General features: G+C 44.0%; 1 protein-coding gene across 1 annotated transcript in view; it reads left to right on the top strand.

The window, feature by feature from the left end:
• Positions 1-22,146: 22,146 nt before the first annotated feature.
• LOC120053538 (PDZ domain-containing RING finger protein 4-like) overlaps positions 22,147-27,472 on the top strand; it is a 120,771-nt gene continuing 115,445 nt past the window's right edge. Inside the window, exon 1 of the mRNA XM_039000672.1 lies at positions 22,147-22,215. Coding sequence (XP_038856600.1) covers positions 22,147-22,215 — 69 coding nt within the window. The remainder of the gene's footprint in view (positions 22,216-27,472) is intronic.

Raw genomic sequence — 27,472 nt, 5'->3', positions numbered from 1 at the left:
AATGGCCACACAGACTATTTACATTGACACACACCCCCTTTGTTTTTACACTGCTGCTACTCGCTGTTTATTATCTATGCATAGTCACTGTAACCCTACCTACATGTGCAAATTACCTCGACTAACCTGTACCCCAGCACATTAACTCGGTGCCGGTACCCCCTGTATATAGCCTCGTTATTGTTATTTTATTGTGTTACTTTTTATTTTATTTGTAGTTTATTTAGTAAATATTTTCTTCTCTATTTCTGGAACTGCATTGTGGGTTAAGGGCTTATAATTAAGCATTTCACGGTAAGGTCTACACCTGTAGTATTCGGCGAATCATACAAATAACATTTGTTTTGACTTTGATTTGATTTCAACAGCTTCTTTCGTTACGGTCCGGAACGTGTGTAACGATTGTAACCACGATGTAACATAGCAAAAAAATGTTGCTTGGGGAAATTACCTAAAATGCGCTATGATTTCGAAATGAATGTGCAACTTTTACGTTTTGAACCACACAGAGTGTACTCATAAAATGATCTCCAGAATGATATTGAGACTTTGCAGTTTTATTTCCTGGGTCACGGAATTCCTTGTCTGGTGGGTGCATGACCACAAATACACACACTCACACTACACAAACGCCACTACAAACCCAGTAACTCTGGGCTAACAAGTGGGAGCTCCCTGTTAATGGGCTATTGTCCCTGATCACTGATAGAAGATCATACTGACTGGACACACACACACACACACACACACACACACACACACACACACACACACACACACACACACACGCTTACATTGTCCCTGCTTACTGATGTAGGGCTATACAGCCATTGGAAAGTACTTCCGCCATGTGATTACTAAATTGTGGCTAATTAGCTCGATGGAAGAGGTCACTGGCAATGACAAAGTCAAGGGAGACACTGAATGATGAGAGTGTCTGCTGGTACCCATAAAGTACGTGCTGGGAGGAAGCCCAGAGTAGCTGGGTTTGTAGTGGCCTTTAAAGGGGCAATCTGCGATGTTTACAGCTGTTCAATGGTCATTTCAATTAACGATTCCATCCTTGATTTCATTGTCAGTAGTCATATACTGTACCTCCAGCCCGATCCCTCAGATGTTATGTAGCAAACAAAGTGGTGGGGTTGCCGTTTGTTTGAAAAATGTATTACGGATTGTGCCTTTATTGGAGAGCTATTAAGAGCGATTAACAAGGACCAGACACAGGCAGAAATGCGCTGACTAGGAAAAAAAGTTTGTTGACTTGTGGCTTGATTGAATCATATTTTGCGGCAAATGCGCGGTGATTGGTTGAAATTGTGAGCCCTCTTTATGTAGAGCGGTTATTGGTCCGTTTTATGCGATATTGCGACGATTTGACCGTTTTATGTGGAAATAGTACGGTGGTTGTTCAAATCTGCAAGCCCTCGCATAATATGCGTGGAATTGTTGATTTTGCGGAATCCTGGAGGGACTGGGATGATAATATCATGAATCAGCAATATGATCCAAGCAGAACTGATTAGATTCATATCATATCAGGAGACATGGAGACATGCTCTTCTGGATCACCACTATCAAACATCTGCTCGCTGCTTATCTAGCCGAGTTTGATTTATGTTCTACTAAAGATACAGTGCAGCAGAAATATCTGGGAACAATGCACTGTGTTGCATCTAACCGAGCATAACCAAGAAACAAGGAGGCTTAATATGTACTTGCTTATGTACAGAGTTTGCCCTCTGTTTGAGGTACACGTGTTTATCTGCAAACAATGGGCTACATACAGTGCTGTATCGAACAGAGCCAGTTCAAAAGAACCAATAAGGCTTATGTAGAAGATAGGAAAGTACAACGTTTACGAGCTTGTACAGTAATGGCCTTCTCTTAGAACTCTCTGCCTCAAACAGTACTGTAAATAATGTTGTCGCCTATCTGACAGAGCCTATTCAAAAGAACCAAGAATACTCCTGTGTACTTTGTTATTTGCAGAGTTTACCCTTTGTGTGAGGTTTCTTGTACAGGAACAGCCGTACTCTCCTAGCTCCTCCGCCTGAGCCTGTTGTCGGACACGGCTGACCTCTCTACACCAGAGCCGGGCAATTAGTCGAGAAAATGGCCGACAGTAAATCTGCTTCGGGGAGGGCTTGGCAGGGCCACCTCGAGGTGAGCTCCACAACAAGGAATTAAACACACAGTATTAGCTGGCAGCAGTTGTATGATGTCAGGGGAATGGCCTCCGGGGTGTGGGAGGGACAGGGGTGCTGCTGTACAGTCTGCATACTGCGAAGGGAATGTAGTGGGTTGTGTCGTAGTTCTGTTGTTGTCTATATGATAAACAAATGCATTTTCTAACTCTTTTTTTTAAATGACTTGTCTTGAATGTCTGTTGGAACATAATGTGTGCAACTGAAAGATTGGTCTGGGAGATTGTCATTGTATTCATTGGCAGCCCACCGCTATTTGCAGCCTTCAATTCTACAGTGCCAAACTTTCTTTCTTACCCGTCAAATGTAGCAGAAGGCTGAGAGACAGATTGCTGACACCAGTCCATAACTTCCCATAAAAGTAATAAAAAAGCTTCACTTTGACACTACTGTTTGGAATATTGGCAAACTTAATATATTAACGCTAACTGTACGCTTGGTATTCACCACAGGTCTCTACGGTCAATGGAGTGACTGTAGAACAGACAGTAGTAGCACACAATAGAGGACATTGTAAAATGCCGGACCGAATGATAATAATTGAGTATTGTTGTTGGGCCAAGGCAAATAAACACAAATCACAGCTTTACAAAATGGTGGACAGGAGAGACTATTGTGGCAGTGCACAGCACAGTGATATAAAAAGCTATGCAATTGTAGCTTGCCTGGTGCACTTTGTATACAGCCTCTATTTAGGCTTTCATCATATCAGACCCAAATCAGACTCAAGGAGCTTTGTTTATATAGTCATTTATTTTGTATATCGTCCATTAATTTATAAAAACATTGGTTTTACTATTGGTTTTACTATCAGAGCTCACTGGGTGGTTGGCTCAATGAGGTGGTTTGTGAGGACGCTGTGTGGTTTGTGAGGACGCTGTGTGGTTTGTGAGGACTGCGTGTGGTTTGTGAGGACTGTGTGTGGTTTGTGAGGACAGTGTGTGTTTTGTGAGGACAGTGTGTGTTTTGTGAGGACCGGGAAACAGAGGAAGCCCTCCAGCGAGCATAACGTCGCTACAGTGGAGGAGGGGTCATTAACGCATTGCCCCATCCCTCATAACCATTGGCTGATTTCAAAATGATTGCTCACCTTTGGTTTAATCTGCCCTGTGCTCTGAGGCACAACCCATTCTCAGAAAGCCACTGGGTGAGGGGGTGGTGGGGGTGTTCATTTATCTCTTGTGTAGCAGGGGGGTTTAGGGGAGGGGGCAGTCTCAGCTCCACCCTCTCCCAGCAAGCACAGGAAAGCAAACAGGAAATACACACATAACAGTGACCTGCACTGACCCTAAACCTTAAAAAAAAGATGGACTGCGGGATCTCGTCAATGTTTTTATGGTTTACCCCACAGACCTAAAGGACATCCATCGATCCGGACATACAGCAACTGTTACCTTTGGTGTTCTGCCACAGTGCTCACTGTCAGATCCTCTGTAAGGTCGCCCCTTGTGGGTTCGATATACTGCGACATATGATTAACAAAAGGTCTGGTTGATGGTTGAGGGTATTTGACCAGACAAAATACATATAGCGGTGGACGTGCGAGGACCTATGGTGGCCTTGTTCAGGGTCACACTGGAAAGGTTCCCAGGACATCTGAGTGGTGTGTGTGTGTGTGTGTGTGTGTGTGTGTGTGTGTGTGTGTGTGTGTGTGTGTGTGTGTGTGTGTGTGTGTGTGTGTGTGTGTGTGTGTGTGTGTGTGTGTGTGTGTGTGTGTGTGTGTGTGTGTGTGTGTGTGTGTGTCCATCATCGCAGTTTGTGCCCACTTACCAGCAGTATGATGGCTTACTGGGCTACCATTAACTACTTATATATGGGGTTGCCTGGTCGGGCCTGCGCTGTGCCTCGAGCAGAACGAACAGGGAACTCATTTTGTTGATTGGTGCTGCCGAAAATAACGCTGTGGCAACAGTGCGGTTGCCTTGGCGACAGCGGAGGGGCAAGATACCCCGTCTGAGAGAAATACTTGTAGACCCGCTCCATCATCTGACATTCAATAATTTGGTGTGGATAATAACTGGAAAATCAATGTGTGTGTGCGTGCGCGTTGGAGGGACAGTGGCGGCGAGGGGTAGGACGGCAGCAGCGGGGGTTTTGCTTATTTGCTTCCGTGTTTGGTGTCGAGGAACACACATCAGAGGCGCGCCGGCTCTACAGCAGCACTTGACTCTTTAATGAGCTGTGTTACACTCCACAAGGCTAGACTCGCTGTGCCTGTGTGTGCCACTCTGCCTGTGTGTGGATGCACTGTGGATGCACTGTACCCATATGAATGTTCTATTCCTAACCCTAACCACATCCCTAACCCTAACCACATCCCTAACCCTAACGTCATGTCCACATCCCGGTTTAACCCACCCTTAGACTCAACCAGAACCCGAACCATAACTCTAGCTTCATGTCCACATCCTGGTTCAACCCTAACCCTAGCCACAACCCTAACCCTAGCCCTAACCTGAGCTCCAAATCTATTCCCTCCCCACCCCCATTATTGGATACTGTATGAAACATGAATGTGATGTAGGCCTTATACAAGCATGGCACTCATTTGCTCTCTGTATAAAGTTGCTTTCTATGTTACTACAAAATCTTGCATTCCAATATGTTATGCAATTGGTGCATGTGAAATATTTAACAAACCTTATTCTTTGATCAAGAAAGATCAGAATCTCCCAGATAGGCATGGCTGGGATGGCTTTGCTTTCATTTTAATTATAACAGTGAGCAAACCTTTTCTTTGTTTGCAATCAAATGTTCCAATGGGTTGTAAAGAAACGTTTTGCCGGACATATATTTCAAGTTGATCTGAGAACCATGTTTGTCTTTCTTAGCAACGCGCCAACGAAACACATCGATCAATTTGTTCAGAGCACAAACAAATGGGAAGGAGGGAGGAGAGAAGGGATGGAGGAGTGTGTGCATTTGTGAAATTGGAGTCAGAATTAGCATATTAAAGCGATGGGATCATTTCAGCCCCCTTTCTCTCTGACCCCTGTGTCAAACAGCAATGCGGTTGTTTTTTACTCAACATCAGACAATACTCTGACCTGTGAGTCTCATTCAATAACCTGATTCCTTATTCCTTATATAGCCATCGACGTATTCATGCATGCTATCCACTTTCTCTCCAGCTCCCCACCACTTGTGTGATATTCACATAAAGAGCCCTTGAAATACCACCACTTAATTAAATGCAATTAAGTGCAAATTGATCCACAGTCTGTGTACAGTACCACTAGGAAATGCTGCCTGCTGATGTTGTATTTGTTTTGCCTGTTTCGATTGAAACATTACACACCAGACCCTAGCTATCTCCTCCAGTCTCTTAAATTGGAGCGCCAACAACAGTAACATCCGACACAGCGTGCTAAATCACACATCTCTCTCTCGCTCTCTCTCACTCTCTCTTGCACCCTCTCTCTCTCTCTCACTCTTTGTCTCTCTCTCTCTCTTTCTCTCTTTCTCTCTCTCTTTCTGCCTTTCTCTCTATCTTTGTCTCTCTCTCTTTCTCTCTCTCTCTTTGTCTCTCTCTGTCTCTCTCTCTCTTTGTCTCTCTCTCTCTTTCTCTCTTTCTCTCTCTCTCTCTCTTTGTCTCTCTCTCTTTGTCACAATACAAAAGGTGTAGTAGACCTTACCGTGAAATGCTTACAAGCCCTTAACCAACAATGCAGTTCAAGAAATAGAGTTAAGAAAATAAACTAAAGTAAAAAAATATATATAACAGAATAAAAAAGCAATAACGAGGCAATATACAGGGTGTATCGGTACCGAGTCAAAGTGCGGGGTTACAGGTAATTTGTACATCTAGGTAGGGGTAAAGTGACTATACACAGATAATAAACAGCGAGTAGCAGCAGTGTAAAAAACATGCTCTGAGTACACATCCTGGTAATCCGTCTGGTCCCGCGGTCTTGTAAATCTCGACCTGTTTAAAGGTCTTGCCCACATCGGCTATACGTGTTTCTTGCCTCGAAGCAAGCATAAAAGACATTTAGCCCATCTGGGGAGATCACGGCTGGGTTTCCATTTGCTCAAATCGGCTACTGAGAGCGTGATCACTGAACAGCTGGTGCTCTCATGCATGCTTCAGTGTTTCTTGCCTGTTGGATGGTTCGTCTGAGGGCATAGAGGGATTTCTTATAAGCGTTCGGATGAGTGTCACGCTCCTTGAAAGCGGCAGGTCTAGCCTTTAGCTCGGTGCAGATGCTGCCTGTAATCCATGGCTTCTGGTTGGGATATGTACCCACTGTCACTGTGGGGACGACGTCATCAATGCACTTATTGATGAAGCCGGTGACTGAGGATGTATACTCCTGAATGTCATTGGATGAATCCCGGAACATATTCCAGTCTATGCTAGCAAAACAGCCCTGTAGCGTAGCATCTGCATCATCTGACCACTTCTGTATTGAGCGAGTCATTGGTACTTCCTGCTTTTATTTTTTGCTTCTAAGCAGGAATCGGGGGTATTGAATTATGGTCAGATTTGCCAATTAGAGGGTGAGGGAGAGCTTTGTATGCGTCTCTGTGTGTGGAGTAAAGGTGGTCTAGAGTTTAGTTTTTTCTCTGTTTGCACATGTGACATGCTGGTAGAAATGAGGTCAAACGGATTTAAGCGTTGCTCTGGATGAGTATTTTCTTGTTTGCTTATGGCCTTATACAGCTTGTTAAGTGCGGTCTCAGTGCCAGCATCGGTTTGTGGTGGCTACGGAAAACATAGACCAGATCTTTGTAGATCTGGTCTACAGCTTTTCATGAGGTACTCTACCTCAGGCGAGCAGTACCTCGAGACTTCCTTAATATTAGACATCACGCACCAGCTGTTATTGACAAATAGACACACACCACCACCCCTCGTCTTACCGGACGTAGTTGTTCTGTCCTGCCGATGCACGAAAACCCCAGCCAGCTGTATGTTATTCATGTCGTTGTTCAGCCACGACTCTGTGAAACATAAGATATTACAGTTTTTAATGTCCCGTTGGTAGGATAGACTCGAATGGAGCTCATCCAGTTTATTCTCCGGTGATTGCACGTTGGCCAATGGAACGGATGGTAGAGGCGGGTTACCCACTCGCCAACGAATTCTCACAATGCACCCCGATCTCCGCCCCCTGTACCTCCGTCTTTTCTTCACGATAATGATGGGGATTTGGGCCTGGTCTCAGAGAAACAGTATATCCTTCGCGCCAGACTCCTTAAAGAAAAAGTCTTCGTCCAGTTTGAGGTGAGTAATCGCTGTTCTGATTACCAGAAATTATTTTCGGTCATAAGAGACGGTAGCAGCAACATTATGTACAAAATGAGTTACAAACAATGCGAGAAAAAAAAACACACAAAATAGCACAGTTGGTTAGGAGCCCGTAATACGTCAGTGCCACTCTGACGTATTACATATTACGAAAATAAGATTCCTGCCTCCTGAGTATGTGGGTATCATCATAATTCCCAACTAATCTCTATGTGGTGAAAACAAGGCGAGCCGATCCATCTACACTGCTGTTATTACTACCAGCAGATCTGGACCGCTTTCCTTCTGGAGCGATGCATTTTAGGTTGGAGGTTTTTGAAGCTTATCCTCAGGCTTTCGCTGATGGCTTTTTCCCACCCTGCGTCATAGCAAGGAGCAGTGAAGGGAAATGGATGTGTGCGTGTGCGTGTGTGTGTGTGTGTGTGTGTGTGTGTGTGTGTGTGTGCTTGTCTGGCTCAAATAGCTCGGAAGAGCACAATGAACTATTCCATCACAACAGAAATTATGGAGTACACAAAAGTGGCCTGTTTCAGCACCGATGGGGAGAGACACAAATTGCTACCGCTGCCAACGTCTGTCTAGACGCAAGGTTTTACATTTTCAATTTGTCTTGGGTTCTGTGGAGACTTGGCCTGAGGAAGTGAAGTCTGTTCACTTTTTCATTTTTGAAGTCCTCAGAATCAAGGTCATATCATATCGCCATAGGGATAGGTACTCCACAATGCATTTCAGCTGATATTAGCACCTTAAAACTACTATCTCTTTCTCTATAAATGTAAGTACAAATGTATATGTCAAACTTTTATTGAATTTATTCCATGGACATGTAACTTTTATGAGTCAATCTCGCTACCTCAGGCTTGGAGAGGATACATAACAGGGTTTTCAAATTGTTTCCCACCCCAAGATCAGGGAGAAATGCCCCCTCTGTTGAAATCAATCTGGAGAGCTATTGAGATGACAGACATACAGGCCGCTACTCCTCTCGGTTCTGCTGCCTGTGAAAATGAAGCCATACAAGTTCACTACATCTCATCTCAGCTGGCTGATTGGAGGTTTTGTCTTGGCACAGTCCCCTAGTAAACAATATAAAGTGATATATTTGTTTTGTTGTTACGTTGTCATGTTTTTATATTTCAACTAATGATCTGGGCCCCTATTCACAAAGAGTAGTGGAGTCTCAGAGTAGGAGTATTGATATGAGATCCGTTTTGTCTTTTAGATCCTATAATGATATGGACTGGGACAACTTGATCCTAGATCAGCATGCTTTATGAAAACAGGCCCTGCTTTAAGTTGTAAAATGTTCCCTAAGTTCCAACACCCGTGACATCCAGTCCCCTTTGTCTTGTGGTCAGTTACTGTACATTGATGACATTGGGACCAGACACGTTTGTCATTGAGGCGTCTTTGGTTGTATAGGTGATATTGCCCAAAAGGTCTTATGCAGGATATTTCTGTGGTTGTCTATGTGTTTGCTATCTGTAGTGCTATAATCAACATAACACTGAATGGAGGAACTTTTCAGTGACCTCATTCTTTTTACGTTCGTCCTTGCGCACGCACGCACATGCACTTGCACATGCGCATGCACATGCACACACACACACTTCCATCGTCCTCTGCGCCGCTGATTGTTCTCCGATAGATCTGCTTTGCCTTTCTCTCTTCAGGAGGAGCAAAACTCACCATCTGGACTTTATTGACTGTATTGACGGCCGCTCAGCCAGGAGCGGACAGAGAGTGTGAAATCGATTCCTGGCCTGTTGTTGTGCATGTTCTTTGTCTGACTGCCTGATGCTAGTTGTCAGTGAGACATGAACCTAATGCAGTGGGCATAAAATAAACGCCTGAGCAGGGATCCCCACATCTGGTTTCCAGGGGAAAAAGGAAGCTAGGTTAAGATACTGTATCCCTGAGAACCAGATGTTCCCGAGCTTCACTTTTACCCCCTAAGGGAGCAGAGCGGTGTTTACTCACTGTTTTCTCTGTATGTTTGGGGCCTCTTCATGGTTCACGAGGAAATGTTGACCCATGGACAAACTGTAATAGAAAATCATGTGACGTGGAGAAATGAGTTTGAACCAAATGATGTTGGGATTCTGGCCTGACGTGTTGCTATTTATTTATATGTCGCCTTTCTATCGACACATTCTTAATGGCATGAAATAACATGACAAGATGACTGTTTAATCAGGTAATTTACTTGAATTCAAGCTGGTATTTGTCCATCCATTGAAATAGTAGACAGACATTATAATTCAATGCATACTATTCTGCATACAAATGCTTAATGACAGTCAGATACATATAATCAGTGGTTTAACCCTTTTTGGTTCCAGGTAGAACCCTTTCCACAGATGATTCTACACTACCTGATACCAAAAAGGGTTCTCCTATGGGGAAAGCGGAAAGAACCCTTTTTTCTAAGCGTGTACAGGGTATGAATTAGATGGCCATTATGTTGACTGCCTGAAATACAAAATTATAAATGTTAACATGCAAGGCTGTGTATCCATGAGCTATTTATATCCATGGCCACGTTCCCACATAAATTAATGATTCAAGACTTTTTAATTATTTATTGTCATTGAGAAACATGTTGTGGTTGGCTTCCCATGCACGATCTGGACACACACTGGCTTTGAAGCACCCACCTGTGTGTGTGTGTGTGTGTGTGTGTGTGTGTGTGTGTGTGTGTGTGTGTGTGTGTGTGTGTGTGTGTGTGTGTGTGTGTGTGTGTGTGTGTGTGTGTGTGTGTGTGTGTGTGTGTACCATCAGGACTGTCACAGCTGGTGGTCGGTAGGGCTGTGTTGATGATTCATTCATAAATGAGAGTGCCATTTAATTCATCATAAATCAGACCACGGTATGCCCCAGAAGAGAGACTGGTACACTGCTGTGACATCTGAGCCACACATATTACATCTGAGGGCTCTCTGACACACGCACACACACAGGTCACATTTGCGTCACATCTGAAAGCTCCATGGGATCTTCAATTCATGTAAATTGAATTCCGTTCTTCAAAGCCAATACACCAAAGAGAAATACCTTCCACACAACTGATACATCAATGTCTTGTATAATAAACATGTTTTTTTTGTCGCAAGTCAGTGGAGTATAGAGCAGACGCGGCTTCTCAGAGGAGCTAGGGGAGGACCATCCTACTCACTGAATTTCAGAAAAAAAATTGAAATATTAAAAAATGTATACATTTTTGATCAAACGATACTAAATATATTCACATCACCAAATAACTGATTAAAACACACTGCTTTGCAATGAAGGTCTACAGTAGCCTCAACAGCAATCTCTAGGGTAACACCATGGTGTAGCCGGAGGACAGCTATTTTCCGTCCTCCTCCGTGCACATTGACTTCCTTACAAAACCTAGGAGGCTCATGGTTCTCACCCCTTCCATAGACTTACACAGTAATTATGACAACTTCCAGAGGACATCCTTCAACCTATCAGAGCTCTTGCAGCATGAACTGACATGGTGTCCACCCAATCAAAGGATCAGAGTATGAATCTAGAACTAAAAGCATAAGCTCAGCTAGCTAGCACTGCAGTGCATACAATGTGGTGAGTAGTTGACTCAGAGAGACAATATTTCATTAGTTAATTAATTAATTTATACATTTTTAAAAAATTAAGGAGAAGCAGCAGAGAGTGAGAGAGATTGAGCAATTTTTTTGTATTTTGTTTTCTTAGTTTACCTTTCACCTTCTTAGCTAATGCAGCTGATTGAAACTTTCAGTTTTATTAATTTATTACCACCGGGGCCTGCTGGTGTAACTGCTAAACTGACAGTTGGTTCCCCAACTGGTGGCCTGCGAGCCAAATTTGGCCCGGGGTGGTTTTATTTGTCACTCCGTGTTTTCTGAGCATTGTTGGATAGCTCAAACTGATTTTAATTAGAAAAATCTGTTCCCAAGTATTCCCATCTAATAATGAGATGTGATTGTATACAAATGTAAGCAAGGTTTGAAATTATTATGTTTTAGTCAAATATTATAAACTCAGCAAAAAAAGAAAGGACTCTCTCAGGACCCTGTCTTTCAAAGATAATTCGTAAAAATCCAAATAACTTCACAGATCTTCATTGTAAAATGGTTTAAACACTGTTTCCCATGCTTGTTCAATGAACCATAAACAATTAATGAACATGCACCTGTGGAACGGTCGTTAAGACACTAACAGCTTACAGACGGTAGGCAATTGAGGTCATAGTTATGAAAACTTAGGACACTAAAGAGGCCTTTCTACTGACTCTGAAAAACACCAAACGAAAGATGCCCAGGGTCCCTGCTCATCTGCATGAACATGCCTTAGGCATGCTGCAAGGAGGCATAAGGACTGCAGATGTGGCCAGGGCAATAAATTGCAATATCCATACTGTGAGACGCCTAAGACAGCGCTACAGGGAGACAGGACGGACAGCTGATCCTCGCAGTGGCAGACAACGTGTAACAACACCTGCACAGGATCGGTACATCCGAACATCACACCTGCGGGACAGGTACAGGATGGCAACAACAACTGCCCGAGTTACACCAGGAATGCACAATCCCTCCATCCGTGCACTTTGCCTATGGGCACAAACCCAGCGTCGCTGGACCAAACAGGACTGGCAAAAAGTGCTCTTCACTGTTCTTCACCGGTTTTGTCTCACCAGGGGTGATGGATGGATTTGCGTTTATCGTCAAAGGAATGAGCGTTACACTGAGGCATGAACTCTGGTGCGGGATCGATTTGGAGGTGGTGGGTCCGTCATGATCTGGGGCGTTGTGTCACAGCATCATCGGACTGAGCTTGCTTTCATTGCAGGCAATCTCAACGTTGTGCATTACAGGGAAGACATCCTTCTCCCTCATGTGGTACCCTTCCTGCAGGCTCATCCTGATATGACCCTCCAGCATGACAATGCCACCAGCCATACTGCTCGTTCTCTGCGTGATTTCCTGCAAGACAGGAATGTCAGTGTTCTGCCATGGCCAGCGAAGAGCCTGGATCTCAATCCCATTGAGCACGTCTGGGACCTGTTGGATCGGAGGGTGAGGGCTAGTGCCATTCCCCCCAGAAATGTCCGGGAACTTGTAGGTGCCATGGTGGAAGAGTGGTGTAACATCTCACAGCAAGAACTGGCAAATCTGGTGCAGTACATGAGGAGGAGATGCACTGCAGTACTTAATGCAGCTGGTGGCCACACCAGATACTGACTGTTACTTTTGATTTTGACCCCCAGTTGTTCAGGGACACATTATTCCATTTCTGTTAGTCACATGTCTGTGGAACTTGTTTAGTTTGTCTCAGTTGTTGAATCTTGTTATGTTCATACAAATATTTACACATGTTAAGTTTGCTGAAAATAAACGCAGTTGACAGTGAGAGGACGTTTATTTTCTTACTGAGTTTATCTGTTTGGGATTCTTGCTGTAAATTTACAGTCTACAATTGATCTGTAATTATGTTCTGGCCCCCCGACCAGCCCCAAAAATTGGCCCACGGCTCCATCTTGTTGATTTACTGCGTGATTGTATACATGGATTGGATTGTGGGTATACTAACGCGTTAGTTCTAGTTTGTTGACTATAACGTTAATATGGTTAGCAGTTATGGTATGAAGGTTTGGCTTGGAAAGGTTATTGCTGTCACACCCTGACCGTAGAGAGCTTTTTATGTCTCTATTTTGGTTTGGTCAGGGTGTGATTTGGGTGGGCATTCTATGTTAATTTTCTATGTTTTGTATTTCTTTGTGTTTGGCCGGGTGTGGTTCTCAATCAGAGGCAGCTGTCTTTCGTTGTCTCTGATTGAGAATCATACTTAGGCAGTTTTTTCCCACCTGTGTTTTGTGGGTAGTTATTTTCTGTTTAGTGTTTTCTGCACCTGACAGGACTGTTTCGGTTTCGTTTATTCACTTTGTTATTTTGTTCTAGTGTTCAGTTTAATAAAAATCATGAACACTTACCACGCTGCGCTTTGGTCCGATTCCTCTTCATCCGACGACGACACCCGTTACAATTGCGCCTGGTTACAGACAGCTGTTGTGTTGTGCACTGAATTCCACAAGCTAAAGGAAGCTGCTATGAAAGTGAACTGTGGGTGATCAGGGGTGTATTCATTCCGCCAATTCTGTTGCAAAACATTTCTTAACCTTTCTGGCGCAGGCGTTCCGCTAGCGACCCACCTCGACATCATCCGGTGAAATTGCAGAGCGCCAAATTCAAAATACAGAAATAGTCATAATAAACATTCCTAAAAAATACAAGTGTTATCTTCTTATCTTATCTTATCTTCTTGTTAATCCAGCTGCTTTGTCAGATTTCAAAAATGCTTTACTGTGAAGGCATACCATGCGATTATCTGAGGACAGCGCCCCACTAACAAAAGCATACAAACACTTTACAACCAAGTGAAGGAATTACAAAAGTCAGAAATAGCAATAAAATTCATCACTTACCTTTGAAGATCTTCATATGGTTGCAGTCACAAGAGTCCCAGCTATACAATAAATGTTTGTTTTGTTCGATAAAGTCCCTCTATATATCCCAAAAACTCCGTTTTTTTGGCGCGTTTTGTTCAGTAATCCACTGGCTCAAAGGAGGTCAAAACATGCAGACGAATACATCCTAATAGTACCAGTAAAGTTCGTCAAAACATGTCAAACGATGTTTATAATTAATCCTCAGGTTGTCAATTGTCTAAATAATCGATAATATTTCAACCGGACAATAGCGTATTCAATAGAAAGGAAAAACAATGAAGGGCGCACAAATCGGTCATGCGCGCAAACGAGCACTGCATGATTCTACAGTCCGCTTACAAAAAGGTCTCATTCTTCTTCATTTTTCAGAAAACAAGCCAGGAACAATGTCTAAAGACTGTTGACATCTAGTGGAAGCCATAGGAACTGCAATATGGGTCCTAACCCATTAGATACTCTATAGGCATTCAATTGAAAATACCCACATCAAAAAGATCCCACTTCCGGGATGGATTTCCCTCAGGTTTTTGCCTGTCATATCAGTTCTGTTATACTCACAGACATTATTTTAACAGTTCTGGTAACTTTAGAGTGTTTTCTATCCAAATCTACCAATTCTACGCATATCCTAGCTTCTGGGCCTGAGTAACAGGCAGTTTACGCAGTTCACACTTCTCATCCAGACGTCAAAATACTGCCCCCAAGCCATAAGAAGTTAGCAAACGGAACAAAATGGGGAGGGACCGACCGGAATTTGTTCAACAGAAACTCTCGTTTTAGAGACAAAACAAATGATTACACCCCAGATCAGCTAGATGCAGGCAAGAGTGTGCAAGGCGGTATTGAAGGGCACCGTCCGTCACCTTGATTACTCCAATTTGTCTCTCGACTTGTGCACCTAGGTTATAAACTGTAATTCGTATGAGTTGTAGGAACCCTCATGATGGGTCTAAGGCCCATTTCCAGTATCGTGTATTAGCCTAAACCTATCGATGTTACATTGAGCTAAGTGAATGGAATATGAATGACCGTCATCCAATATTCTTCAATAGAAATAAGTCCATGCTCGTAAAACCTTCCCTAATCTTAAACAGCACCGACCGCCACTGGCGTAGAGATGCTTGATATTCCTCACAGTAAGTGGCATAGAGAGACAGTACCGACCGTACGACCACTATTCCTTATGAAATCTTCTCCTGCTATCACATAACACACTACTCGTGTGTGTGTGTTTGTTTTGTTGTCAAGGTTACCAAAATCTTGAAGTGTTGTTTGGAAACAAACACACGTCTACAGCTATGTTGCATCTGCATGGAGTGCTCTTAGCAAGTGGGTGCGTGCGGCGTGCATATGTATGTGCGTGCGTGCGTGCGCGAGGCCTCACGTGTACGTGTGACTCTCAGATCCTCCTCCCACTGCCCTTCTGACCCTGGTAATTACATGCGTTTTAACATATTTAACCTGCGTACTGTCACAGCTGTGCTAAGTGTTGAGTTTAATCAAACTAATCTTATTGATCTCTGCATGTTGGAGTAGTATGTTGTGCGGAAACGCAAGAGCTTTGGCTGGTTCTGGAGCTGGGAAGAGGAAGAGGGCAAAATGGAGCCTCATGTCGAGTAGCTTAGTCACGATGAAAAATGTCAGGACATGCGTATCAGAAACATGCGTGTGTGTGTGTGTGTGTGTGTTTGCCTGTCTGCCTGTGTGTGTGCTGTAAATGTGTGTGAGAGTTTACACCTCACCCATATGCCTGAATTATACACTTGGCTGAAGGTTGTACCTCAAGGTGTAAGGTGAGGCTCAAATAGCAGTTTGTCAGAAATGGAATTGAAGAAAGCTGGAAATAGAAATAGGGCCATCACAGGAAAACGAATGGCTTTCCCATGCCCATGCAGGCATGCCCTATTAACTGGGACTGGGAAGACGAAGGACCCTTTTTTCTAGTCGGGCAGGCAAAGTGCAGCCCTGTGACAAACGACTGCTGGACAGTGGACTGAGAGAAAGGACAAGGATGGAAACCAGACTGAAATACTGTTGTAAATCACTATCATGAGTAACTGCATACTAGCTAATTACAAAATGCAGATTCTAATTGTTATGTAGACATTGTGATGAAGATACACACTATTGTATTCACGTATGCAGCCAATTTCACATAATTTATATTATTTAAAGCAACACAAACACATATAGGACCATTCACCCCAGGACAGAAATACACTTTTGGGAGAATGTGTTTTAGCTAATGGTTTTTACTAAATGTTAGTATAATGTGCTGAACCTATCCGTAGGCAACACTTGAAATGACATCTAATGTAGATTCAAAGTGCCAGAATGTAAAACCCAAAGCCATTAAACTAACACTGGAGAACTTGTATCATTCTTAATGTGCTCAATGGACATAATGCGCTCTCTTTATGGACGTCACCCTTCACTAGACACGTCCCATTGAGAGGTGGCCCGCTGACTGGTTGACCGCAGGCAGAGGTTACTGTATCGGCCTTGGGTTCAGGGCTACTGAGAAGGACCATTAGGCTGACCGATGAGCATCTTAACCTTAACGGGTCACTGACCACAGCATCAAAAAGTGTTGGACAACCAGAACTGGTTGTTTGAAGATACTATTTTGGCCGTTTAAAGCTAAACATTCGTGTTAGTACGGTTGTTATGTCAGCACAGTCTGAATGTAATGGAATCCTTCTAAGAGAGGAGACATACCAAAAGTACTGGTCAACCACTGATGGGTTTTGGGCAAGACTGTTGATTTGAATTTTCCCTAAAAGACACGCTGGAACACTCTGACCATACTACAGCCGACAGCTTATTTCATGTAGGGAAAGCGCTGACCTCAGGCAGAGGTTACTGTACCGGCCTGGGTTCAGGGTTGATGAGAGAGACCATTAGGCTGACCGATGGGTATCTTATCCTTAACAGGGATGCTGACCAAAACCCCTTTTTCTTCCCAATTTCGTGATATCCAATTGGTAGTAACAGTCTTGTCCCATCGCTGCAACTCCCGTACTGACTCGGGAGAGGCAAAGATCGAGAGCAGTACGTGCCGCACTGCTTCTTGACACAATGCCCACTTAACCCAGAAGCCAGCCGTACCAATGTGTCGGAGAAAACACTGTACACCTGGTGACCGTGTCAGCGTGCATTGCGCCCAGCGCGCCACAGGTGTCGCTAGTGCGCGATGGGACAAGAACATCCCTGCCAGCCAAACCCTCCCCTAACCCGGACGATCCTGGGCCAATTGTGCGATGCCCCATGGGTCTCCCGGTTGCAGCTGGCTGGCGACAGAGCCTGGACTCGAACCAGGATCTCTAGTGGCACAGCTAGCTCTGCGATGCAGTGCCTTAGACCACTGCGCCACTCGGATGCCCGCTAAATAACATTTTTTATGAAAATATGTAAATCATTGTTTGAATATGTTGGTAATCCGTTGTATAAAAGTGATAATGGCCTCGAAGCCGGTGTTTGGAGGATATATTGGCATGGTTAGCCAGCCCAACTTTGTCCCGTGCCTAACAACACCCGTGCCAATATATCCTCCAAACACCGGTTTCTCGGGCATTATCACTTAAATATCCCAGCCTCTCTTCCTGTGCCTTTCACATCCTCCTTACATCTCATTGTAACAGCTAGTGTGCACCCAGTCGACGGTCCTCTACTCCAAATGCAATATCATTGTATCCCCCTGCTCTGCTCTTTCTCACTCTCTGGTCTTTCTCTTTCACAACAAGCCCTTTTGATGTCAAATTGACACTTTAGTGAGCAGCTTTTCGTGGATTTGGTATTGCCAGGCAACTGCAAAAAGGCTGCTGCATGCACTGTCTCCATCTCTCTCTCTCTCTCTCTGCCTCTCTTTCTCTCTCGGTTTCTTCAGAATGAGGAGCGGATGGATGGTATTGCTGGATTTCTGGATTGTGGAGCATGTGTGTGTTTGGGGGGTGATTTGGAGGAACAGGGGGGGATGGTTGGGTAGTATAGTATTAACTGTGTAGCCTAATGGTTATGCATGGGGATACAAACACAACATGCAACATTTTCAAGGATTTTACTGAGTTACAGTTCATACAAGGAAATTTGTCAATTTAAATAAATTCATTAGACCCTAATCTATGGATTTCAAATGATTGGGAATACAGATGCATCTGTTGGTCACAGATACCTTCAAAAAAGTAGGGAGTGGATCAGAAAACCAGTCAGTATCTGGTGTGACCACCATTTGCTTCATACAGTGCGACATCTCCTTCGCATAAAGTTGATCAGGCTGTTGATTGTGGCCTGGGGAATGATGTCCCACTCCTCTTCAATGACTGTGCGAAGTTGCTGGATATTGGCGAGAACTGGAACACGTTGTTGTACACGTCGATCCAGAGCATCCCAAACATGCTCAATGGGTGACATGTCTGGTGAGTATGCAGGCCATGGAAGGACTGGAACATTTTCAGATTCCAGGAATTGTGTACAGATCCTTGCGACATGGGACATGGGGCATTATCATGCTGAAACATGAGGTGATGGCGGCGGATGAATGGCACGACAATGGGCCTCAGGATCTCGTCACGGTATCTTGGTGCATTCAAATTGCCATCGATAAAATGCAATTGTGTTCATTGTCAGTAGCTTATGCCTACCCATACCATAACCCCACCTCCACCATGGGGCATTCTGTTCACAACGTTGACATCAGCAAACCGCTCGCCCACACGACGCCATACACATGGTCTGTGATTCTGAGGCCGGTTCGACATACTGCCAAATTCTCTAAAGCAATGTTCTTAAGGTAGAGAAATGAATATTAAATTATCTGGTAACAGTTCTGGTGGACATTCCTGCAGTCAGCATGCCAGACGCACACTCCCTCAAAACTTGAGCCATCTGTGCATTGTGTTGTGTGACAAAACTACACATTTTAGAGTGGCCTTTTATTGTTGTCAGCACAAGGTGCACCTGTGTACCGATCATGCTGTTTAAATCGGCTTCTTGATACGCCACACCTGTCAGGTAGATGGATTATCTTGGCTAAGGAGAAATGCTCACTAACAGGGATTTTTACAATTTTATTGTGCGTATGGAATTATTTATTTCAGCTCATGAAACATGTTGCATTTATATATATTTTCCAGTGTAGGTAGCTATTTGGCAAGCCTCCAGACCAAATTAAAGCCCAGAAAATCGCATTAGGGAGTCCCAGGGGGTGGGATGCCCGGTAGCCAACTGATAATGAGCGCTACTCATCTACTCTTATAGCCACACAAACACTCAAACACACACGCACACTCACACACGCTGACGGCTCCGAGGCCCAATTTATTAACAATTACTGCTCGTTAGCCGAGCTTCCTGATAGCGGCAGGGCTACCATGGCTGATACCCGCGCTAGGGTCTTTTGTCTTGTAATTATTGCAGTTTGAGAGAAACCAGCGATTTATCCATCTTCTTCTTGAAGTCTCCCCGGCCTCCCTTACTGACAATATGTTTTGGGGATATTTTTCCGCCGGTAGCTATACCATACTATTTATTTGCTCAAGCATCCTATTGTGATATGTATCTAAAACAATAACATAATTTGATATTATTGTCATGTATTTACCCGCTTGTATACCATATCATTGATTTGTTCAACCCGGGCTGTTTCTCCATTCCTTTTTATTGCAAAACAATCAGTGCCATCTATAACTGTTTCTGAGATCTGTGATCTATCATTTAGCATATATACATACTGTAACATGCAATATATTTTGTCACACAATCTTTTAATATATGCTGTTTATTTTTGCAAAACAACAAGTGCCATCCACAACTGTTTCAGCGGCCTATAACCTGTCATTCATTGTGACTTTTATCTGTCATTTAGTGTGACTATAATCTGTCATTTAGTGTGACCATAACCTGTCATTCATTGTGACTTTTATCTGTCATTTAGTGTGACTATAATCTGTCATTTAGTGTGACTATAACCTGTCATTCATTGTGACTTTTATCTGTCATTTAGTGTGACTATAATCTGTCATTTAGTGTGACTATAATCTGTCATTCATTGTGACTTTTATCTGTCATTTAGTGTGACTATAATCTGTCATTTAGTGTGACTATAATCTGTCATTCATTGTGACTTTTATCTGTCATTTAGTGTGACTATAATCTGTCATTTAGTGTGACTATAATCTATCATTTAGTGTGACTATAACCTGTCATTCATTGTGACTTTAATCTGTCATTCATTGTGACTATAATCTGTCATTTAGTGTGACTATAATCTGTCATTTAGTGTGACTATAACCTGTCATTCATTGTGACTATAATCTGTCATTTAGTGTGACTATAACCTGTCATTCATTGTGACTATAATCTGTAATTTAGTGTGACTATAACCTGTCATTCATTGTGATTTTAATCTGTCATTCATTGTGACTATAATCTGTCATTTAGTGTGACTATAACCTGTCATTCATTGTGACTATAACCTGTCATTCATTGTGACTATAACCTGTCATTTAGTGTGACTATAATCTGTCATTTAGTGTGACTATAACCTGTAATTCATTGTGACTTTAATCTGTCATTCATTGTGACTATAATCTGTAATTTAGTGTGACTATAACCTGTCATTCATTGTGACTATAACCTGTCATTCATTGTGACTATAATCTGTCATTTAGTGTGACTATAATCTGTCATTTAGTGTGACTATAATCTGTCATTCAGTGTGACTATAATCTGTCATTCATTGTGACTATAATCTGTCATTTAGTGTGACTATAATCTGTCATTCATTGTGACTATAATCTGTCATTCATTGTGACTATAATCTGTCATTCATTGTGACTATAATCTGTCATTCATTGTGACTATAATCTGTCATTCCTTGTGACTATAATCTGTCATTTAGTGTGACTCTCTGTTGTCAGATGGTCGTGGTTTCTGTGATTTAGGTAAATATGCTGTGTGTTTTATGATGGCTGAGAAATATCCATTACACTGTTGACTGTCTTATCTCCACATCAGGCTCTGTTAACATAGAAATACACACTATTTTCACCCACACAGTGTGTGTACAGTACATATTGATCACATAGTGTCCAGAGCTCCATGAAGTCATTAAAGTTGCTAGCATTTCATTTGGGGTTTTGACCTTTCCTTTTATTACTGGGTTGTTCAAATAGGAAGCTTGTGGTCGAGCATTACACGTGCTACTCTGTGATCAGTTCAGTGGCTCTTCTTTATCTATCTCTCTCTCTCTCTCTCTCTCTCTATCCTCGTCGTCATCCCCCACTCTCTGTGTTCTAAGCGGCTCTTCCCCTCTCAATCTCTCTCTTCCTTTCTCTCTATATATCCTTCTCTCTCTCTCTTCCTTTCTGCCTCCCTCTCTCCTCCGCTCTCTCTCCGTTGAGGCCACTCTCTGCGATCAGTTCATGAGAGCTCTCCTCTCACTCATCTCTCTCTCTCTCTCTCTCTCTCTCTCTCTCTCTCTCTCTCTCTCTCTCTCTCTCTCTGTATAATTCAGCGGGAATGCAGTGTTGCTCAGCCTCCTCCGAGGTGCTGCTCACACAAAGGAACCTCATTGTGTAAGTGTTCTTCGATCTTAATGAGCCAACACGCTGGGTACCACACGACCCTCCTACCTCACCAGATCCCTCCCCCTGACCACACCCCCTCATGAATATGAACCCAGCCTACCTCCTTATTCATGAGCGGCTATCTGTGTAGACATGTGCACCAAGGCTAAGTGAACTGATAAGGAAAAGGGGGAGTGTCTTTCTCGGTGAGCGGGAGTGCGGGAGTCACAACTCCAGCGTGTCGTGTGTGAGTGTGTGAGAGACAGAGATAGAGAGAGGAGACGAGAGAGAGAGGAGAGAGAGAGAGAGAGGAGAGAGAGAAAGGCACCGGCTGATGCTGATACCGCTACCATTACTAGCACAGCTGCTCCTGCTGCTGTATCCGTTACAGTGCTTTACATCAGAGCTTCCTTCTGTTCTACCACGCTGGAGCTTTGCATATCCTTGGCTCGGTGTGTATGAGTGTGTTTGCAAATGTGAGTGTGTCAATGTGTGGTGTGTGTGAGATGTCCACTACGGAGTGACTGATGAGAACGGGTGCACCGGTCTGGAGGGTGACCCCCTGTCCGTACGGTTCCACTGCCGCTGCTGTCGCTCGGGGACGATTGGACGCCCGGCGTTGCCACGACGATTAGGATGGGCTGCAATCTGTGCACTTTACAGAAACGAGAGGAACACTATAAGCTGCTGTATGAGATCGCACAGGTGAGTGGAGGATACCGACACCGCTGAATCTCACTGTCACGGTGCTACCATTCAGTCAGTCTGTTTGTGTGCATGGTGTGTGTTCTGTGATGGTGTGCGATGTGCGCTGTCTATGATGAGCAGGGCCGGCCCTAGGCGTAAGCGACGTAAGCGACCGCTTAGGGCCCCTTGCTTTAAAATTGCTACATTTTCTCTATGTCCCATCGCAAGATGCATCTATTTCAGGAAATTAACTCTAAAACTTCCCCCATCAAGATGGAGGCATGTAAAATGTTTTGGGTCCCCAAAAGGCTAGAGCCGGCCCTGATGGTGTTGCCGTGTGCTGTGTGCAAAGCATCTGTGTATTGAAAAGAGTCAAGGAGAGCTTCCTTCAGCTTACCTGTTAGGAGAGCTTCCTTCAGCTTACCTGTTAGGAGAGCTTCCTTCGGCTTACCTGTTAGGAGAGCTTCCTTCGGCTTACCTGTTAGGAGAGCTTCCTTCGGCTTACCTGTTAGGAGAGCTTCCTTCGGCTTACCTGTTAGGAGAGCTTCCTTCGGCTTACCTGTTAGGAGAGCTTCCTTCGGCTTACCTGTTAGGAGAGCTTCCTTCGGCTTACCTGTTAGGAGAGCTTCCTTCGGCTTACCTGTTAGGAGAGCTTCCTTCGGCTTACCTGTTAGGAGAACGGGAGATATTTTAGCCGAGACAAATAATAATAACAACACTATGAATAACCTTATTTGTATCGCGATTTTCAATACACGCAACAAAGTGCGTCACATGGCGAAAGAGAGCGAGAGAGAAATACAGAGCGAGAAGAGAGACAGACTCGTGTGTTTCCAGCTATGGAGAGCTTTGACGGTGAGTTCTGCACCTCGTCAGAAGAGCGCTTTAGATGTGCCAGAGTGGAGTGGAATCCGTTCATTCAGTCAGAGGGGCTGAGAGCAGGTAGAACAGTCAGTCGTACTACAAGCACCCTTGAAGGGTTCAAGACTGTTGTGAATCAACAGTTTGGTGATGTTTCTTGTCCAGTCTGTTTTGGGTTGTTTACAATTTGGTGTTGTCACACATTCTGGGGTGAAAAGCTGTTTGTTTGGGTACATGTTATTTGGGGTTTGAACAATTTGTGACTGGCTCGTACAAAGCGAGTCGTCTGTCTTTGTGTGATCGGTAGCAGATTGTTTAGGGTTTAAGGGGACTGTTTGAGTCTTGTCTGTTCATGCTAGGTTGTTTGGGGTTGGGGAATGTTTGTAATTGTCTTTGTGTGGGAGTGCTTTGAGCATGTTTGAGTTTATAGTCAATTGGAAAACTTCATCTCATTTTTGGAAGATACCTGTGTGTTTTCCGTTCTCTTTAAGTTCTCTCAATCTCACTGAAGTTCAGTGCTTTGGGCAAAGAGTACTTCACTCTTTCAGCTTTGGTCTTCAAGAAACAATGACTTGTTTATACTTTTTTAACTCAGACATGAAGCATAAACAAGGAAGTATGTCTCACACCAAAGAGTTGATGGTCTAACTACCCATTGGATGACTCGTAAGCTTGAGTAAGCATGACTCACATACTGCAACATTTTGATTATCGATATGTGGATCTCGATATTTAAGCATCTTTTAATTATGTGGCTCAGTGGTAAACGTGTGGTGTTAGTCTCCCTAAACTCCCTCAAACTCCCCCGTTCTCCCCCCTTATTTCCCGCCCAAGTCTCCCCCTCCAGCCCTCATCTCACGACAGGCTAATAACGGAGGAGCTCAGCCTCTCCTGGAGCTCAACCATTGAACTCCCGCCAACCCCCCCTCCAACATGCGGCGTCTTCACACGAGTGTGATCACAGCCCTCATTAGCTGATTTATAAAACCATTCTGTGCATCAATTAGGTGTGAAATCTCTCTCTTTACCCTTGTGGAGATAGGAGCGGAGAGAGAGTAAGAGGATAAGGAGATTGGTTAGGGGGAAGGCTGCGTTAACCGCTGCCTGTCGTTTCTCAGCTCGTCCTGTGCAACTGGAGTCTGTGTCATATACTCAAGTGAGCGGCGTTGTCATAGTAATTGGCGTTGTATGAATGAATAAAGGTGATGCTTGCGTCAGATAGTTTTAAGCTTCTGTACTAGCACCAGTAATGGAGGAGCTATTTGGTTAATACTCTTTGTCTTTAAAACAAACCTAGTTGAAACGAGAGAACGAGAGGGAGAGAGAGAGAAAGGAAGAGTGAGAAAATGAAAGAAAGAAAAAGAGGAAGATTGTTGAAAGAGAATCGTGGCAACAGCTGAGGAGATAGAGAGGTATTGAGCAAGAAGAGAGAGTGTCAGAAGGAACAGCGTGAGAAGGAATAGAGGACTAGGTTAGCTGTTGCGGTGTGTGAGCTCTGTACGCAAGCGTCCCCTGTCATAACAAACGTATCCTCCTGACCACAAAGGCACACTGACACACTTCCAACCCGCTGTGTTTGTCTGTGAGAGCTCCGCTGCACAGAGGACACACTCCCCCTCTCTGTCTCACGCTCTCTCTCTGGTCGGAGTGGCAACGCTTCATCTTCTTCTCTTTTACACTACCTTTCTTGCTCTCTCACTTTCACCCCCCCCCCCCCCCCACACACTCTCTCTCTCTATTTCTCTCTCTCTACCTGCCACACAGAGAGCTGGAATCCTTTGTTATTATGCAGAGCATCTTCCCGGGCGTGAGAGAGACCAGTCTTGCAGCAGGCTGTTTTCAGGAGCAGGAGTCAGTCACAGTGGTTGGTCACCCTCACACCTCCCCTCTCCTCTCGTCACATTCAGAAACAATTGTGACACTATCCCTGCTGCACTGACCCCGTGAGCTGTGGGAGCTGTATTCACTCTTACCTCTCTTTCTCTCTTTCACGCTCTCTGTTTGCTGCCCCTCTCTCCTTCTTTCTCTCTCCAGTTGCTATCTCTCTCCCTCTCCATTCTCTGCCCTCACTCTCTCTCCTCTCAGGGCTGCAGGTGTTTGACATGAGAATGCTCACCTCTCTCAGCTGACCTGAACAGATACTGTATCTCATTGTGCTTAGGTAAAAATGTCTCATTTGGAACAAAAATGTTTTTTTATTGGTTTTGCTCAATCTAATTGGGTGGGCCCCCGGGATGAAATGTTTTGTTTATTATCGGCTCTGAACCTGACCGAAAAGGCCGCATCCTTTATTGTACATTTCTTGTTCTTTCTTGCTCTCGCTTTTTCTCTTTGATTCTCTCTCTCTCCCTTCGTCCTTTCTTTCTCTCCTCCACTGTAGTTAACCTCCCAGTGATTGTCCTGTTGGTGAAGACAGTGTTTCAGTCACAAGGATAATAAAAACACACGTGAACCCTATTGGCGTGCTTAACAGCTCTTACTCTCCTTCAAGTGACACAGTAGGCGACGCAAACCTCCAAAAATACACTCTTCTAGACAATAGCATAGTTTCTTCGCTCTGTGAGCTCGTAAAGATTTTTTGAAAATCTCATTGTGTCACGTCTTTCTCGCTGCTCAGACCCCACTGACGTGTGGCTTTTTAGGGCTAATTAGCAGCGCCACAGACGTTGATGAGTGGAGCAGCAGACGTAGCAGAGTGGCGCTCAGAGACTAATGGCTATGATGGGATTCCAGCAGTCGGCTATAGTAGTTTACAGTAAGCGTCCATTAGCTTAGATGAATGTGTTCTCCATTGTGCTTTCATGTGATGGTATATCCACGATAGGAGTGTACAAACTGAGTAAAGCATTAGTGTAGTAGTTTGGTCTCGGGGGGATTGTGATTCCAATAGCTTGAGTGATTTGAGTGTAAAGTAATGTTAATATGTCACCTCTAGGCCACACTAACAGACAGCTGTCACTGTTACTGACAGAATGGCCAAAGTGATGAACGCCAGAGTTGACATGTGTCTCTACCATTGTAACATCTTCTCCGAGTTGATCGTTTGTCATTTTCCAATGACCATTCCTTCTTGCTTTTTCCAACGAATCCGTTTCGAAGAAAGCCGAGCATGATGATGAGTTCTGGAAGATATGAGTGGATAGGAGCAGAGTCGAGCTCTGCTGCGTTTGGGAATGAAATGGAAAACGGCTTTAAGTCAACGAGGCACAACACCTCCTGATAACTGACCCTGATACAGTTTATGGGGGAAAAAAAGGAAAGATGTTCACTCTACCCCAAATGCTTTAGGAAATAAATTGATTGTATTATATTGTTCTTTGCATCCAGAAATTGGATCATGAAAAATAGATTACGGATATGGTGTGTTGAGATGTTTGATGAGGAGCTGCTTTAAGCAATGGATCGTAAATGCTGCAGTGATCTTCGTATAGATTTCTGAATGTCCAAATGAAGAACTCGTCAAACCAAATGTATTGGGATGTGAAAGCGGTCTTCGGCATTTCGGCGTCTATGGCGCTTAGCGAGCGATTGAGTGGTGTCTCTGGGTGACAGAGCTGGAATGAGGCAGAGCCGGAAACCACCTGAGCCTGGGCGAAAAAGGTCGATTCCAAAGAGTTCTGTGATGTATGGAGTACGGGTTCTCTTCTGTGAAGAGGCAGGAGCGTTACCCGAGTACCACATGTGCTGCAGCCTGTGGACCAGGGACTAGGGTGACATTTCTCCATGACCCTGATCTGGGGTCAGTTTTGCATTTCCCCCACAAATGGTTAAAATCCTGTGCCTAGGGGAAACTTCACCTGATAGCGTCCAGTGTTACATGATGCTCTATTCCCACTCTGCTGCTGCTGTACAGCACCACCTCATACCATTTGCTTCATGAGTGGTTGGTGGCTCGCACAATGCAGGTCAAGAAGTCAAACATAAAAATGGAGTCTGGTATTTATTAGGATCCCCAATAGCCGCAGCTGCTCTTCCTGGGGTCCACATGAAACATGCCATAATACATAGTACAGAGCACTATTAGTCAAGGACGGATCTGCATACATTTAAAAACGGAACACATAGCCTACATATCAGCACGTACACACAGTATCTAATACATAATGTCGCGTTCAGTGATATTGTGTCGTAGCTCAGTTTGAGTATTGAATGCTGTTGCTTTGAGGATGTGTCGGGCACGCTGTGCGCAAACGGAGGTGTGAAGGTTGGATGAGTGAGCTTTGTAAGAGTGGTTAACGTGTCGATCTGAAGGAAAAGACGTTCGGAGTAATTGCACAACAAGCCTCCGTGCATGTGTAACACATAATACAGTGCAAATCACAATACAAAATGGCTGTGTCTCTTCACAGTCCCCTTTGTGCACTAAGGTGTTCTTTTATCTGTTTTTATTTCTAGCTTGGGTAACAGAGAGTTA

The sequence above is a fragment of the Salvelinus namaycush genome, chromosome 9, assembly GCF_016432855.1.
Source record: "Salvelinus namaycush isolate Seneca chromosome 9, SaNama_1.0, whole genome shotgun sequence".
Taxonomy (NCBI): domain Eukaryota; kingdom Metazoa; phylum Chordata; class Actinopteri; order Salmoniformes; family Salmonidae; genus Salvelinus; species Salvelinus namaycush.
This window is presented reverse-complemented; position numbering and strand designations above follow the sequence as displayed.